The sequence below is a fragment of the Rhincodon typus genome, chromosome 26, assembly GCF_021869965.1.
Source record: "Rhincodon typus isolate 14 chromosome 26, sRhiTyp1.1, whole genome shotgun sequence".
Taxonomy (NCBI): Eukaryota; Metazoa; Chordata; class Chondrichthyes; order Orectolobiformes; family Rhincodontidae; genus Rhincodon; species Rhincodon typus.
This window is the reverse complement of record NC_063357.1, coordinates 2,081,121-2,098,626: the sequence shown is the minus strand read 5'-3', so window position 1 is coordinate 2,098,626 and position 17,506 is coordinate 2,081,121. Positions and strand designations below refer to the sequence as shown.

At 42.9% G+C, this 17,506-nt stretch overlaps 1 protein-coding gene across 1 annotated transcript in view; it reads left to right on the top strand.

The window, feature by feature from the left end:
- LOC109914709 (dystonin) overlaps positions 1-16,778 on the top strand; it is an 89,580-nt gene extending 72,802 nt beyond the window's left edge. Inside the window, exons 11-18 of the mRNA XM_048612325.1 lie at positions 2,491-2,653; positions 6,398-6,510; positions 7,187-7,361; positions 9,423-9,522; positions 14,518-14,601; positions 15,378-15,461; positions 15,687-15,789; positions 16,565-16,778. Of these exons, the coding sequence (XP_048468282.1) occupies positions 2,491-2,653; positions 6,398-6,510; positions 7,187-7,361; positions 9,423-9,522; positions 14,518-14,601; positions 15,378-15,461; positions 15,687-15,789; positions 16,565-16,670 (928 nt within the window). The 3' untranslated portion in view covers positions 16,671-16,778. The remainder of the gene's footprint in view (positions 1-2,490; positions 2,654-6,397; positions 6,511-7,186; positions 7,362-9,422; positions 9,523-14,517; positions 14,602-15,377; positions 15,462-15,686; positions 15,790-16,564) is intronic.
- Positions 16,779-17,506: the final 728 nt, after the last annotated feature.

Genomic DNA, 17,506 nt, shown 5'->3' with positions numbered 1-17,506 from the left:
TTTCCATTATCAGTTCTTCCATTTCAGACCGGAAGGGCCTGATAATTATACTCTCATCTTCACTACTGTTTATCGTTTTATTGACTTACAGAAACTCTTACAATCAGCTATTATGCTCCATGCATATTTATTTTCATAAACTGTTTTCCCCTCTTAGTCACACTCTTGTTCCTCCTTTGTTGAATTCTAAACTGCTTTTAGTCTTCTGGCTTGCTACTTTGAGCTACTTCATACAGCTTTTATGTGACTCTCTTCCACCCCACCCAATGTCAGCATATATATCACCTTTTCCTAACTACTATCAGTTGTGATGAAGAGTCACTGGACTCAATGTTAACTTTGCTTTCTCTCCACAGATGCTGCTAGACCTGCTGAGTTTCTCCATCAATTTCTGTTTTTGTTTATATGACTCCTCTTGGAATCTAATGCCATCCTTGCTTTCTTTTGTTAGCCATAGATGGTCTACTTTCCTGTTGTTCTTTTGCCCAAAGGAATGTATCACTCCTGTAATGCAAGTTTGTTTCTTGCATTGTTTATTCACTGGTGTGCCTTTTAATGAAGTTATCCAATCTATTGCTCAGCTAACCTCTCAAACCTTTGAAGTTTTATTTGTTTAGGATCTTAGTTTGGGACTAGACTGTTTCACTTTCTATTCCAATATCTATATTTCTACCATGTTATGGTCTTTTCTTTCCTAAAGGACCTTGCAGACAAGATTCGTAATTAACCCCTTCTTATTGCACAAAACCAACTCTAGGCTTGCCCTGAGTTGGGTCCTCAATGTATTGGTCTAAAAGATCTATCCTGTACACACTCTAGGAACTCAGCTGCCAGAGTATCATTGCTGATGTAGCTTGCCCAGTCTATATGTATATTAAAATCATCCATGATTACTGTAGCACATGGTGCAATTATGTCTAACATCCTTTTTAATGCCATCCCCTACTTCATAACTGTTTGGAGGCCAATAGACAGTTCCCACTAATGTTTTCTGCCCCTTGTTGCTGCTTCACTCCACCCAGACTGATTCCACATCTACATTTCCTGACCAATATCCTTTCTCACCATTGCATTAATTTCATGTTCACGAACAATGCCACCTCACCATCTTTTCCACTTTTGTTTGGCCAGTCCTTCCTAGAGATTGAATAACCTTGGGTGGCCATTTCCCATCCTTGGTCACCCCATGTCACCATAATTGCATCTGTTTACAACTATTTGTTGTGTTGATTTGTCTGCCATTTTGTGACTATTCCATGCATTCAGATATTGTACCTTTAGATGTGTCATTTTGTGATTCTAATTTTTTTTGTACTCCAGCCCTATTTGCTGCTAGCCTTCCACTTTTGCTTTCTATTTTTCTCTTTCATTTCCATCCTTATTTCCTCACTCTTTTTTTCTTCTGCCAGCTCAGGTTCCTGCCCCCCTAGTTTAAACCCTTACTACTGTACTGATGAATGTCCCTGCAACGGTATTAGCCCTGACCCCACTGGGGTACAACCCATTCAGCTTGTACAGGGCCCATCTTCCCCAGAATTGTTTCAAATATCCCGAGAATCTTAATCCTTTCCTCCTGCACCATTTCATAGAATAGAATCATAGAATTCCTACAGTTTGGAAGCAGACCACTTGGCCCATCAAGTTCATACCAGCATCCAAAATGCTTCCCACCCAGATCCACTCCCCACCTCTCCCCTCACCACTACCACCACCACCTTACCCCTGTAACCCTGCATTTTCCAATGCCAATCCACCTAACTGCATGTCTTTGGATTGTGCATTGTTGGAGAAATATTAATATGGACTATTCTCCTATTTCTGATTATGTTAGCACATAACACTAGGAATAATCATGAGATTAGTATCTTTTGAGGTCCGTTTTCATTTATTTCCTAGCTTCCTATGTTGTGTTTGCAGGACCTCATTCTCTTCTTCACCTTTGTCACTAGCATGGTCCACGATCTCTGACTGTTTTCCCAATCCATTCAGACTGTCCTGCAGTTGCAGGCAATATACCATCCTAGTTGCATGTGTCTGCAGCTGCAGAACATCACCTTATTCCCTCTAGAATAGAATCTCCTTTCAGTATTGCTCTCGCACCTCACCCGCTATCCGTGCAGCTGAGCCATTCCTGGTAATGCAGTCTTTGCCTTTGCTGCATTCCCCTGAGAAACTATCTTCCCCGGCAGTATCCTAAACAGAATATCTGTTAGACAGAACTGGCCCTTGTATCGAGGTGGGATATTTGGGGTGGTATCAGTAAGACTTTATTCATGTAAAGGGCAAACAAGAGTGGAAATCTGGAACTTTCTTTTCCCCAAAAGCTCAGATTAGAGGTCTATTGAACAATTCAAAATTGGAATTGGTATTTTTAAAATGTGGAATAAACAGCAAGTTCTGCACTTTCCTTTAGCCGCCTTTTGTATATCTGTATGTTTTATTTAAATATTGTTTTGTGGTTTTAATTGGCGTGTTATGTTTTTCCGTCAGTCTGGAAGAGACTACAAATAAACTAAAGCAGGAGAAGGAAGCTCTAGAGCTGTCTCGGGCTGAGGTCACCCGCTTAACTAAGGTCCTGGCACTTAAAGACGAGGAGCTACAAGAACTCTTCGACACCCGGGCCGAGGCTGCATTGATTGCAGACTATAACAAGGTACGTGGAAAACAGCCAAAACATGATGGATGTGGTAGATTTGTAAGGGAAGGCAGCTATATAATTCAATTTTATTAAATCCCAACACAGGTGTGACATTTCATGGTCAGGTAGGGCTGGGCAGTGAGACTTGTTCATGCTTGAACCCTCTGTTTACCTTTAGGAACAGTGGCCAGACACTTGGTTAGACACTTCCAGCTAGCCATGGCGTGTCTCCTGAAGAAGGAAGGTGTAGGATGTGAAGATATTTTAATGTAATTGGTCCAATGGCAGAGCTAGTGTTTAGAGGGAGGAAGTGTTGTTGATCATCAGAGCATTGAGTGTTACGGGGTTTTGAGGAGATGGTGAGAGCTCAGCCATGGTTCAGAGCTCCTGAATATTCCAGAATTCAAATGGATGTGGAGCTGTTATAGTAACAGGTGGCTGGTCATATGATGGATGCTGAAAGCAGTACTCGTATGGGAATAGAGCAAGGGATTGAAACTGACTGCATTGCTCTGTTGTTCTGAGGGCTAGAATGGACTCAATTGACAGAATGGCTTCTCCATCTATGAAAATGATTCAATGAAGAGCTTTCCTCCTATCCCCTTCTCACCCCTACCCGTGTCCTGGGTAGTACCAATTCTGTACCTGAGCACCTCTCCCTATGATTCCTTATTTAGATGCTACAGCTTCAATGACCCCTTTCTCCTGATTTCCATTCCCTTTGGCTCTCTTATGTCTGCTTCTAAATTATACATTTTATCTGACTAAAATTACAAAAGATTGCAAAACCTCAGTAGGGGCTGCTGGGCATTTAATCAGTCTGTAACTGGATTTGCATTTGCACATCCTCTCCTACACCCATATTCTTTAAGATGGACTCCTGTCATTTTTAGCCTGACCTACTTCTGGCCTGTACTCCAGAGCAATGGCCTGAATCTCTAGAGCTTCTCCCAAGAAACTGGGTTATGCTCCAATTATTGACACAGATGAGCTTTTAGGAATACATGACTTCTTCAAATACCACTTGATAAAACTAACTCAAAGTGCAAGAATCTGAACAGGTTCATGACACCTGGATTGGAGCCAATAAATGCTCTGTGCTCACCTTTCTGTCCATCTTTTTAAAATGTTCCTGAAATCCTTGTCTGCGTTTTTAACAGACTTGACTTTGTTCTGTGTTGAACTCTAGCTTGAACAAATTGGATTTGTTGCTGTAATGTGTGCTTTCTTTATCTTGTGCTAGGTGCTGTGCTCTGAGTTGTCCTGTCTTCCAAGATCCCTAATACCCACCCACCCTGGCTCCCATGGTGCATTGAATTTATCCAGTTGCTCATTTTGTTACAGTTCCTCTATTCTTGTCTTTCAGTCTCTGATTGTGACCTCCTGCAGCCTCCAAGCACTCTGTGACATCTGATCTCTCAACTGATTTGCGGCATAATTGCACACTGCTCTCCATTAATTGTGGTACCATCTTCTGATACCACATCACACCCTAGAACCCCCCTTCTCTCTTTTGAGCCTCTTTGACTTACTTTGTCTTCTCCATTACACTCTCCTACATTCTCCTTTAAAAGGTTTCAGAAAATCTAATGGTTAATCACGCTGGTCACTTTCCACCCATATCTCATCACCCTTTGGGTGAAGACCTTTGGAACATTGTGGCTACAATGAAGATGATGTGAAATTATATTTAGAATTTTTTTTAATAGTTCATTAATTGAAATATTTCATAAGATGAGTGATTTTAAGAATAGAGAGAAAAATTATTCCCTCTGGCAGAAGAGTCAAAACCACAGGTATTAGATGTAAAGTCAGTTGGCAAGAAGAACAACAGGAGATGAGAATTCTTCTGGGAAGTTTTCGGAATCTGGATAGGTAATGGATATAAAACAGTTCTGGGACCAAATGTTAACATTTCTTTGAGAGACAGCACAGGCCCGACAAACCAAATGGTCTCCTGTAATGTGTGATTGCGACAATTCTCTGAACCATTCTTTGTGTAGGTAGGTCTCAGCCAAAAGTGTCTGTCTTGCTTGCTGAGTCTGTGAAACCAGGATCTCTGGACCAGTTTTCCCACTGTTACCACTAGCTGTGATCATATGTTCCTAATACTTTGTGTGATGATCAGCCATATAGGAAAGGCTACTAGTTTGTTCTCTGGTCTGTATGGAGTTTGCTAAAGTAGCAGCAGAGGGGTTTGTAAGGACATTATGTCCTGATTAATGCAATACTTTTTATTTGTTCATGGGTGTGGCTGTCAGCTTGAAAAGGGGAGGTAATGGCCTAGTGGTATTATCACTGGACTGTTAATCCAGAGACCCAGATAACGTTCTGGGGACCCAGGTTCAAATCCCGACATGGTAGATGGTGGAATTAAATATCTGGAATTAAGAATCTAATGATGACCGTGAATCCATTGTCGATTGTCAGGAAAAACCCATCTGGTTCACTAATGTCCTTTGGGGAAGGAAACTGCCATCCTTACCTGGTCTGGCCTACCTGTGACTCCAGACCCATAGCAATGTGGTTGACTCTGAACTGCCCTCTGGGCAATTAGAGATGCCCTCATCCCATGAAGGAATAAAAACAAAAATTTATTACCCATCTCTAATTGACAGTGCATGTGGTGTACATTCGAGGATGTTCCTAGATTTTGACCCAATGACAGTGAAGGAACGACATTATAGTTCTCAGTGAGACTTGAGTGGTTTGAATAGGAACTTGCAGGTAGTGGTGTTCCCATCTGCTGCCCTTGTCCTTCCAGATGGTAGTGGTTGTGGATTTAGAAGGTGCTGTTGAAGGTGTATTGGTGAGTCACTGCAGTGGATCTAGATAAATCGTACTTGCCACTTCCACAGTGCATTGGTGGTTGAGAACGTGAATATTGAAGGTGGTGATTGGAATGCCAATTGAGTGGGCTGCTTGGCCCTGGATGGTGTCAAGCTTTTTGAATGTTGTTGGGGCTGCACCCATTGAGGCAAGTGGGGAGTATTCCTCCACTTCTCTGACTTGTGGACTGGCTTTGGGATTTGTGAGTAACGATGAGGAAGGGACTTGATACCTCAACTCACTGGGTGAAAAATGAGTGTATCTTGGAAGTACATTCCAGTCAGCTGGGAAAGGAATGGTGTCTTGAGAATCAACTCGTACAAAAGGTTGATTCCTCAGGATCTAAATTAGGACCAAAGTGATCTCTTAGATTAGGTCTGGTTATGTGGGAAGAATTTTTTACATTTGTACCCCATCCGTCAAACCCCCAACGCCTCACCAAAAATCTCGCAATTGTCTATGCCCAGGAATATTTTTACCCTGCCGATCCTGGAAGAGTTCTTTTGCCTTGAATGGGGCAGGACTGCCAGTAAGATCATGCTTAATGTACCATGACCATATGAGACAGGCTGGTTGGAGCAGAAGGATTGTTTGTCACTTTAATATGTTGGAATTAAATATCTGGAATTAAGAATCTAATGATGACCGTGAATCCATTGTCGATTGTCAGGAAAAACCCATCTGGTTCACTAATGTCCTTTGGGGAAGGAAACTGCTATCCTTACCTGGTCTTGCCTACATGTGACCCACAGCAATGTGGTTGACTGGGTAATTAGAGATGGGTACAATTCTACAACAATGCGTGGCTTGGACAGTGAAATGACTGGGCTTGCTGCAGTCAGTGTGCAGAGGTGTTTGCTACTTATGGAGGTTTCTAGGGAATGTAAACCCTTGAATTTTTTTTTCTTTTGCTCTGTTTTCTTGAACCAGTTTATGGAGCAGGAGCTGAAGGTGTCCCGTGAGCATTTGATGGAGATGGAGGGGCAGCTCAGTGAACAAGTCCACCTCCTGCATGAACGCAACCTGCAATGTGAGGAGCTGCGGTGAGTGAGCCAGTGAGCAGACTCCCTTACCCTACCCTTTCCCAGGACAATATGTGTCCCTGTGCATGGAGTCAGACATTACAGTAATCAGCCAACTAAGGCACAGGGTCAAACGGGTAGTGACCTCTGATGTTTTATTTGAACACTGTTCCACAGTAAGGTGTAAACAGTTGTTTGCATGAATTATATAGGACCCTGCTGCGTAAAACCTTTATTGCAAGGGTGAGGGGTCTGACTGAGGAGCTCCTGTATGCGCGTTTTGGGATGCGTTAAAGGTAAGGAAAGATTTCCAAGTTCAGGCAGCATGGAGTGATAGCTGGGGGGCACTTTTAAGGCCAGATAGAGGAGTTATAGGGCTGAAAATTATTACAAAAATAGAGTGGGATAGAGCCGTGAACAGTTTATAAAAGAGAAGCGAACCTTACTGTGGATTAGATCAATGATGACAGGCTGTGTTTTAAGATGAAATAAACCATACAGGTTACCAAGGGCCAAGGATACTGACAGCAGTAGAGGTTGCAGGGGGAGGTCAGTAAACCTGAAATGGAGGGTCTTTAAAAACAATGCACTGACATTTGGGCGGTGATCTTATTTGGCATTGACTGAATGTGGATAAGCCCTCAATCCTGATTTGGTACATGAGTAAAACAGGTGTCTGTCTGTCTCAAAATATCAGGGCTCGGTGTGATGAGTGCCAAAGGAATCTTGATACGGTTAAGGAGGACGCGCGAGAGATGTTGCTGGAAATGGGACAGCAGATGAACCAGGCCACGGTAGAGATCACTGCCCTGAAGAATCAAATACAAGATGTCATCAAGTCAACTGGAGTCACTATGAAGAACTGCCAGCAGGTGGGTCTCCTGTTGCTTGGATTCTTCTCTAAGCTCTGCCTTCCTGGAGGCATAATGCACAGGGTTCCTGATAACCCAGACTGTAAAGTGAATAATTGTGCTGATGACTGCCCAGCGACTTTCTGGACAATGTTTAGCATTTGAATTTGGATATTATTGTCCTTCCCTCCATCAACAGAACCACTTACTTCCACCACTGTAACACTGTCCACCTCAGCCACTGCCTCAGCTCATCTGCTGAAAATCTCATCCATGACTCTGCCACCCCTTGAATTGACTATTCCCACAGATTCCTGGTCCATCTATTTTCCACGTGAAGCTCTGCTGCCAATGTCCTAACTCGCAACTGGTTCCAATTTACCCATCACTCTTATGTTCACTCACCAACAGTGATTCCTGCTCCAGAAACACCTCCATTTCAAAAATTCTCATCCATAGAATCATAAGAGTATGGAAAATCCATCGAGTCTGTGTACCACCAAAAATACACTACTACCTGCACTGGTCCCACTTCGCTGCACTAGGCTTACAGGCTTGAATGTTATGACACTTCCTGTACTCATTCAAGTACTTTTTAAGGGTTGTGAGATTTCCTGCCTCATCTATCCTCCCAGGCATTTCAGAGCCCCATCACCCTCTGGGAGAAAACTGTTTTCCTGCAATCGCTTCTAAACTGCCTGCCTTTCACCTTCAAATTATACCCCCTTGTTATTGATCCCTTGACCAAGGGGAACAGTTGCTTTCTATTCACTTTCTATGCGCCTTATAATCTTATACACCACTATCTGGTCCACCCCCAAGTCTTCTCTAGTCCAAAGAAAAAAATCCGTCTCTTTGTAGCTGAAATGCTCTGTCCCAACGAATGGTGGTGGTGAATCTCCTACGCACCCCCTCCCAGTGCAGTCAAATCCTTCCTGGTGACCAGAACTGCAAGCACAACTCCAGCTATGGCTGAACTAATCCTGTACAGCTCCAACATAACATCCCTGCTCTTATAATCTGTACCACAACTGATCAAGGCAAGCTTTCCATATGCTGCCTTAACCACCCTATTAATCTGTCCTGCCATCTTCTGGGATTTATGGACAAGCATCCCGAGATCCCTCTGTTCTTAGCTTCCTCGTGTCCTGTCATTCATTGAGTACTCCCTTGTCTTGCCCCTTCTTCCATCACCTCACACTTGTGGAAATTAACCTGAACTGTCATCTGACCAATCCATTTGTATCTTCCCAAACCTAACCCCTTCCTCCTCTGTGTCATCTGCAAACTTCCTTATTACCACTACCACAAGCTCTGCTCCACCCCCAACCTTCTTATCTATGTCACTCATGAATGTCACAAACAGTAAAGGACCCAGCACTGATCTCTGTGGTTCACCACTGCACATCACGTTCCAGTCTCTTAGTACTGTTGTCGAATTCCTCTGCTGTTTCTGACTTCACCCTCCTTATTAACTGCAGAACTCTGCATCTCCAATTCTGGCCTCTTCAGCATCCCTCGTTTTCATGCTGCTCATGCTTTCAGCTGCCTGAGCCCTAAGCTCTGCAATTGCCGCAGAAATCTCCCTCTCGCTTTTGAAGATGCTCCTTGAAACCTAGCTCTGACAGACTTTTAGTCACTTGTCCTACCTAATATCACTGTGTTGGCCCATGTCAAAGTCTATGTTCCCGTGTGAAGTGCCTTGGTGCTTCACTATGTTAAAGATGGTTACATAAATACAAGTGTCACTTGGTGATCTAGAACTTCAGTATTAGTGAAAAGAGAGATGCTGTGAAAACTCCTCAATTTGCTTTCACAGAACAGATGGCAGGAATGTAAATTTTCAAGGAGAATAACAATTTCACAATTACTGAAGTGTTGCAGGGCCTGGAGGTGTTCTCATAAACCCTGTCTGTGCACTCTCCAATGCCTTCACATTCTTCCTGAAGTGCGGCACCCAGATCTGTAGCTAAGGCAAAGTTAGCATCTCATACAACTTCCAGAATTCCAATAATTACAGTACAGAAGTAGGCCAGAATCAGTGTCTTGCCTGATATTCCTGTGATATGTTGTTTTCTTAAGAATCGTCTGGTGGCCGTTGCCAAGACTAACCAACTACCCGCTGCGACTGAAACACGGGAGGCAGCAAAGGAAATGAAGGAAAGCGCCAAATCCAGTGAAGGTAAATTGATGAGTGGGGGCAAGAAGTGGAATATAGAGTGGGTTTGATACTTTCTCTGGATTTGACTGACAGGGTGAGGATCTCCTTTCCAGGATTTTGCTCACAATTAAATTCTCTTCCTCTCCATGCACAGAATACAATAAAACATATCCGGCATCATCAAGGCAGTTTACAGGGAACTTTTATCCGCAGCCACCTTTTGTGTGCCAAATACTGTATACAACTAGTGATAGATGGAGCAAAGTGATTCCACAACCAATAGATTGTATTTAAGTTCTACAATCCTGCCACATTCTGTTGTGAATGGTGATGGATAATTAAGCAACTCACTGGAGGAGGAGGCTCCATAAATATTCCTATCCTCAATGATGGAAGAGCCCAGCACATCAGTGCAAAAGATAAAGCTGAAGTATTTGTGACAGTCTTCAGCCAGAGGTGCCGAGTAGATGATCCATCTCTGCCTTCAGTGGTTACCAACGTTACAGATTCCAATCTTCAGCCAATTCGATTCACCCCACATTATCAAGAAATGGTTGGAGGCACTGGATACTGCAAAGGCTATGGGCGCTAACAGTATTCCAGCAGCAGTACTGAAGACTTGTGCTCTAGAACTTGCTACTGCCCTAACCAAATATAGCTATTCCAGTACAGCTGCAACACTGGTGTCATCTGACAATGTGGAAAACTGCCCAGGTGTTTGTCCTGTGCACACAATGCAGGACAAAACCAACCCGATTAATTACTACCCCATCAGTCTACTCTCGAACATCAGTAAAGTGGTGAAAGGTTTCATCAATTGTGCTTTCTCAGTAGAGACTATCTGCCCCCAGCAATCCATTCTGCCAATAAAGTCATCCACTTTAAATTGGGAGAGGGGAGTGTGCAGCCATTCAGGTAGTAATCTACCTTCTTGTTTATTGCTTCTGAAGTGAATAACCTCGCATTTATCCAAATTATACTGTATCTGCCATTGATCTGACCACTCACCCAACCTGTTGAGATCATGCTGAAGGATCTCTGCATCCTCATCACAGTTCACCCTCCCACCCAACTTGGTATCATCTGCAAACTTGGAGATGTTACATTTTGTTCCCCTCATCCAAATCATTAATATATATTGTGAATAGCTGGGGTCCTAGCACCAGTCCCTGTGGTACCCCACTAGTTACTGCCTGCCAATTTGAAAAGGACCCATTAATTCCTACTCTTTGTTTCCTCTCTGCCAACCATTTTCCTATCCATCTGAATACACTTCCCCCAATCCCATGTGCTTTAATCTCGCACATTAATCTCTTATCTTTGTCAAATGCTTTCTGAAAGTCCAAATATACTACATTGACTGGCTCCCCCTTGTCAACTCTACTGGTTACATCTTCGTAGAATTCCAACAGATTTGTCAAGCATGATTTCCCCTTCATAAATCCATGCTGACGCTGTCTGATCCTGCCACTGCTTTCTAAACGTTCTGCTATAAAATCCTTGACAATGGATTGAGAATTTTCCCCACTCACCGGTCTGTAATTCCCTGTTTTCTCTCTACCTCCCTTTTTGAATATTGGAGTGATATTAGCCACCCTCCAATCTGCAGGGACTGTTCCAGAGTCTATAGAATCCTGGAAGATGATCACCAATGCATCCACTATTCCCAGAATTACTTCCTTAAATACACTGGGATGTAGATTATCAGTCCCTGGGGATTTATTGGCCTTCAATCCCAATGATTTTCCCAGCACCATTTCTCTACTAATATTGATCTCCCTCAGCTCTTCCCTCTCACTAAATCTTGCCTCCTCCAACAATTCTGGTATCTGATTTGTGTCTTCTTTTGTGAAGACAGAACCAAAGTATGTATTCATTTCCTCAGCCATTTCTTTGTCCCCTATTATACATTTTCCCATTTGTGTCAGGAAGGGGACCTACATTTGTCTTTACCAATCTCTTTCTTTTCGTGGAACTGTGGAAACTTTTAGTGTCAGTCTTTATGTTCCCTGCAAGCTTAATTTCATACTCTAGTTTCCTCTTCTTAATCAATCCCTTGGTCCTTCTTTGCTGAATTCTAAACTGTTGTCAGTCCTCAAATTTATTATTTTTCTTGACCAATCTGTATGCTTATAGAACATAGAACAGTACAGCACAGTACAGGCCCTTCGGCCCACGATGTTGTTTTTCTGACCTATTATCCTACTCTAAGATCAAACTACCCTGCATACCCTTCATTTTACTATCATCCATGTGCCTATCCAAGAGTCGCTTGAATGTCCCTAATGTATCTGACTTGGATTGGATACTGTCTCTTATTTCCTTTGTAAACCATGGATCGGCCCTCTTACCCATTTTACTTTTGCGACAGACAGGAATAAACAGTTGTTGCAGTTCCTCCATCTGTTCCTTGAATGTTTGCTATTGCCTTTCCACTGTCATCCCTTTAAGTAACTCTCCCCAATCTATCAACGCCAAGTCACGCCTCATATCCTTGTAGTTTCCTTTTAAGGTTCAACACCCTAGTCTCTGAATCAACAACCCCACTCTCCATCTTGATTTTAAAAATGTTATCATGTTATGGTTGCTCTTCCCCAAGGGGTCTCGCACAGCTAGATTAACAATGATTCCCTTCTCATTACACAGTACCCAGTGTAAGATGGCCTGCTGTCTTGTTGGTTCTTCCACATATTGGTCAAGAAAACCATCCCGTATACATTTCAGGAATCCTTCTCTATGGCATTGTGGCTAAGTTGATTTGTCCAATCTATGTGCAGATTTAAATCACCCATGATCGCCGATATTCCCTTTAATACCATTCTTGACATCACTGCAATTTGGGGGTCTGTATATGACACCCACTAATGTTTTTTGCCCCTTGGTATTTCTCAACTCTACCCATACAGACTCCACATTGTCAAAGCTAATGTCCGCTGTTCCCGTTGTGGCCTCCTCTACATTGGGGAAACCAAGCGGAGGCTTGGGGACCGCTTTGTGGAACATCTACGCTTGGTTCGCAACAAACAACTGCACCTCCCAGTCGCGAACCATTTCAACTCCCCCTCCCATTCCTTAGATGACATGTCCATCCTGGGTCTCCTGCAGTGCCACAACGATGCCACCCGAAGGTTGCAGGAACAGCAACTCATATTCCGCTTGGGAACCCTGCAGCCCAATGGTATCAATGTGGACTTCACAAGCTTCAAGATCTCCCCTCCTCCTACCGTATCCCAAAACCAGCCCAGCTTGTCCCCTCCTCCCTAACCTGTCCTTCCTCCCACCTCAAGCCCCACCCCCATCTCCTACCTACTAGCCTCATCCCGCCCCCTTGACCTGTCCGTCCTCCCTGGACTGACCTATCCCCTCCCTAAGTCCCCACGTACTCTCACCTTTACTGGCTCCATCCCCGCCTCTTTGACCTGTCTGTTTCCTCTCCACCTATCCTCTCCTCTATCCATCTTCTATCCGCCTCCCCCTCTCTCCCTATTTATTTCAGAACCCCCTTCCCCTCCCCCATTTCTGAAGAAGGGTCTAGGCCCGAAACGTTAGCCTTCCTGCTCCTCTGATGCTGCTTGGCCTGCTGTGTTCATCCAGTTCTACACCTTGTTATCTCGTCCTTTCTCACTATTGTTAATTTCCTCTTTAATCAGCAATGCAGCTCTGCAACCTTTTTCTTTTTTACCTATCCTCTCTCTCTCTGTCTGTCTGTAATTTGTGTCTTCAACCAGCTACATGACCCATGACTCCACATTTTTTGGCTTTCTATTAGTCCATTATGGGACACGTTATTGAAAGCTTTTTGGAAATCCAGATAAATTGCATCGACTTCATGAGTATTATCTAGTCTGTTGCCTGCTCAAAAAAAAATCAATCAGGATGTTCAAGCAAAATTTTCCCCTGTCAGCATAGATTTCACTTCACAGGTTCTATTTCCATTTTTAAATGTTCTGCTATTGTCCCTTTGGTAGAGATTTTATTTTTCCTACTATTGATGTTGAAATGACTGACATAACTAAGTGGACCTGTTCTGTTCCCCTCCCCCCCCCCCCCCCCCCCCACCACCTTAAATATAGGCTATCTGCTGTTCCTCTTTATAGTAATGTTTCTGCCATGTCTTCCTAAATTCTCTCAATCTGTTTGTTTAATTTATTCAATACGTTCTATTTTTGTACTTTTAAATTACCTCTTTCATTATCCATTTCATCATTCCATGTCTTGTCTGCTCTTAAGGGTCACTCTGAAGGATGGTTATATGATCATTATTATGTGTTCTTTGAGAGTGTTTTTAAGTATTGAATTCACATTTCACTATCTCTCCTGGGGGGATTCAAACCTATGTCCCCAGAACAGTGGCCTGGAGTCTTGGATTGCTAGTGCACTGACATTACCACTACACTATTGCCTGCCCTCCATTATTGCCCAGATATTCCCCTATGTTCTTTTTACTTAATGTAATTGCTTTGGTTCATTCCTTGTTCCTAGATCCAATAGCTGATCTTGCTTTTACTGGTTTTAATGCATGTGGGTTAGACACTGGTTACAAATTGAGGGGACCTTATTCCTTTTACCTAACTCTTCTGTCCAATTAATATCAGGGTAGTTGAAATAAGTTATGATTATTTTGTTTTTACTCTTGCTCCATTTGCTAAATTTGTCTGCACATTTCTTCCTCCACCTCCTTCCACTATTAGGTGGTTGGTAGATCACACCTACTGGTGTGTTTGATCTTTAATTCTCTTTTCTTTCTCCCCCTGTGGATTCTACTTTTGTCTTACTGATAGCTGTGTCCCTGTTTTTTTTTTAGTTAAATAGCTTTCCAATGTTCAACAGCCTTGGTTCACATAGAGCATGGCAACAGAATGTGATGTCAGAGGGCATTGATGGAACTGTGTATTCTGTGATAAGGCAACATCTCCGTAATTTGAAAGCAGTTTTGTTGTGTTGAGATGGAACCATACTGTTTTTTGGTTACAGCATTGCTGAAATTTGTCTTCTTTTATCCTATGGTCTGTTCAGAGCATCACGAAGGGACTCTGTGCAACATCAGGAGTGACCAGAGTGCCTTTGCTCCCATCAGGTCAACAATGCTGAATTCACCAGGTAAGATCCTAGTACAAATAAGCAGCAGCCACCATTGTCTTTACAGAGGTATTCATCAATCCTTACTATATCTATTCTGGGAGTGTTTAATGAAGACAGTGTTAAAGAAACTTTATTCTATCTAACCCAGTGCCATGCCTGCACTGGGAGTAATGTGGAATGTAGTGTCCACCATGAAATTGTGACCGTCTTTTTGTCTGACAAACACACAATTCACTTGTAATAGATGAAGTAATTATCATTACAAGGTGTGTGAGCATAGGCTGGGAATGATCCTCCCTCCACCCTCCTGATTTGAAATTGTTGAATTCAGTTTGGTTTGGAGTTGGAGTAGTTCTGATGTCTTGCAAATTTTCTGAACTGATATACTGGAATACACCACAATATTCTAATGTCTTTGGATGCTTTTTAGAAACTCTACGTTCCTCTATCCACCAACTCTGTACCATCCCAATTCTTATCATTCACGTTCTCATTGTTCATGAATTACCCATCTTATCCATCCCACCTCACACTGCACCACTTCCTCCATCTGGTGTTCCCATGTGAACCCTACTCAGCCCTCTCCTTGATTCACGTTCTCAGCGATTACAGTACCATTCTCTGGTTTCTTCTCTCAATCCTCTGCCTCACTGACTTTGCATTTCTGTAAAGGTCTCCTGAAAATCTTGCATTTCAGTCTCCCACTGTCGCTCTGTGGCCTGTTATGATTTGCTGATGTTGGCTTATTGTGTAGAGCTAAGTGGCTGTGTAACCACTGTCTTTGTTTTTTGCAGAATGTAATAAAGCAGCTCCTCTTGATATTGAAAGCTGTCATGGTGCCTTCACAAGAGTTGAGCCCACAACTCCCAAGAAAATGGGTGAGGTGTTAGTGTGGTTTAACTTTCACTGTATATTAATTGGGTGAATAAACTGGCAGGTTCTGCGCATTAGAAAAAGGATGAAACAAGTCCTTTCTCCCTTCTGGGTTTGTGCAGGACACCATCAGCGTGTTGTGTATCAAAGGGAAATTGGTTTGGCTGCAGCATTCCTCTTGGTGCTCTGAGCAGCTGTTACTCAGTTTGATACTTCTCTTCCCACTATAGAAAGAGAAGATACTCTGTTGCCGACTGTGGCTGAACTGCGAGAGTCCACCCAAAAGCTCCTTGAGGTAATACAACTGCGGGTAAAGGACCTGCAGGACGAGATGTAAGTACAGAACTTGAAACAGCTATAGTTCCTTTCAAATTGCTAATTACTGAATGAGGTAAAATGGTGTGAGCATTTAGCATTTGATATCTTTGTTGTTCAGTAGTTCTGTGTCTCAGGAACTGAGCCAAATTTGATGTCTATCAGTGGGTAGCACGAACCCTTCCTTCCCGATTAGAAGGTCCTTGGTTTAAATTCCACTCAGGAGACTCGAGCACCAGGTCAAGGTTGATATTGGTGCCTTGCAGTTGCCAGGATCAGTGCTGCACTGTCCTGGTGCTGCCTCCTGGATGAGATGTTTAACTGATACACATCTGTTCTTGTGTGTGAATTTAAAAGATCCTATAGTTATTATTTGGAATGTGGGTGCATTCTCTCTAGTTTTCTTTTCATTACTTATCCCTCCATTAGTGATTTTAAAACAAAATGTGTTCATTGATTTCATTTGTGTGTGGAATCTGGCTGGGTTTAAATTGGCTGCCATTTTTCTTATGTTACAACAGTGACCAGACCTCATTGGCTATAAAACACTTTGGGATGCTCTGCAATTGTGAAAGGTGCTATAGAATTGAAAGTTCCTTCATTACCAATGAGTGAAATGAGGTATTTAAGTTTGGCACCGTGTAATGCGATCACTGTTCATACCAGTTGGTGATGTCTGGTCCTTCATAAAATGATTATTCTCTGTTGTGAGTCAGTAGTTTTATTCTACTATTTCTCTGCTGTGATCATCTTGCTAAAACCTGATCCTGTTTGTATGGGATCCTGGATGCAGATTAGAAGCAAGACCCTTGGCTACAGCCTGCTCCTACCATCAATTCATGAACACTAAGGCCAGCTGGAATGTCCAAGCTGATCTTGGTGAATTTAGCACAGGCTAGGGCTACAAGGAGCCTTCACATCAATACACCTTAGCTGCTCACTGGACAGTTCCTGACTCTGATTTGTGAAGCTGAAAATTGGGAAGGGAGCATGACCTGTCACCTGCTGCGTCTCTAATCCTCCCCATCTGCCAACTATTCAGCCCAGCTTTGGAGCCAAAGTTTAAGGGAGCATGCTCCTCTCCAAACTAGGTTAGCCCTTTTAACTTTGTATGTTGCTCTCCAGCCTTTCTCTGCTTTATGGTTTATAGTGCACTCATTGAGGTGACTGTCTCAGCTCTTGCAGGATACAGATGTTGGAGATGAAGGAGTTTATGATGAAGGCCTATTGCATGTAGGCATTACTGGGCACAGTCTCTGGAGTTGCCTGCACTGGAATGCTGTCAACTACTTCCCCTTTGCTTCCCATAAACAACATACAACAGGCTTGTGAGGAAGGTTACAGTTCACAGATTTAAAAAAAACAAAGTAACAACAGTTGACACAAAATTGCCTGAATGATATCAAACAAAGTAATGTTCAATGGATATTATTCGAGCTGGAGGAGGGTTTGTTGTGAGATTGCCCAGGGGTTGGTACTGTGCAGGGGATAATTTGCAGATGATGCAAAACTTGGAAGAATTGTGAACTATGAGGAGAACATCGTGGAGCTCCAAAAAAGAGACTGACAAGTTGGTGTAGGTGGCAGGTGCGATTCAATACAGAAAAGCATGAGGTGATGCACTTTGGTCAGAAGAACATTGAAAGACAATATAAAATATGGGAACAAAAACAGAAGTTGCTGGAAAAGCTCAGCAAGTCTGGCAGCATCTGTGAAGAAAAATCAAAGTTAACAT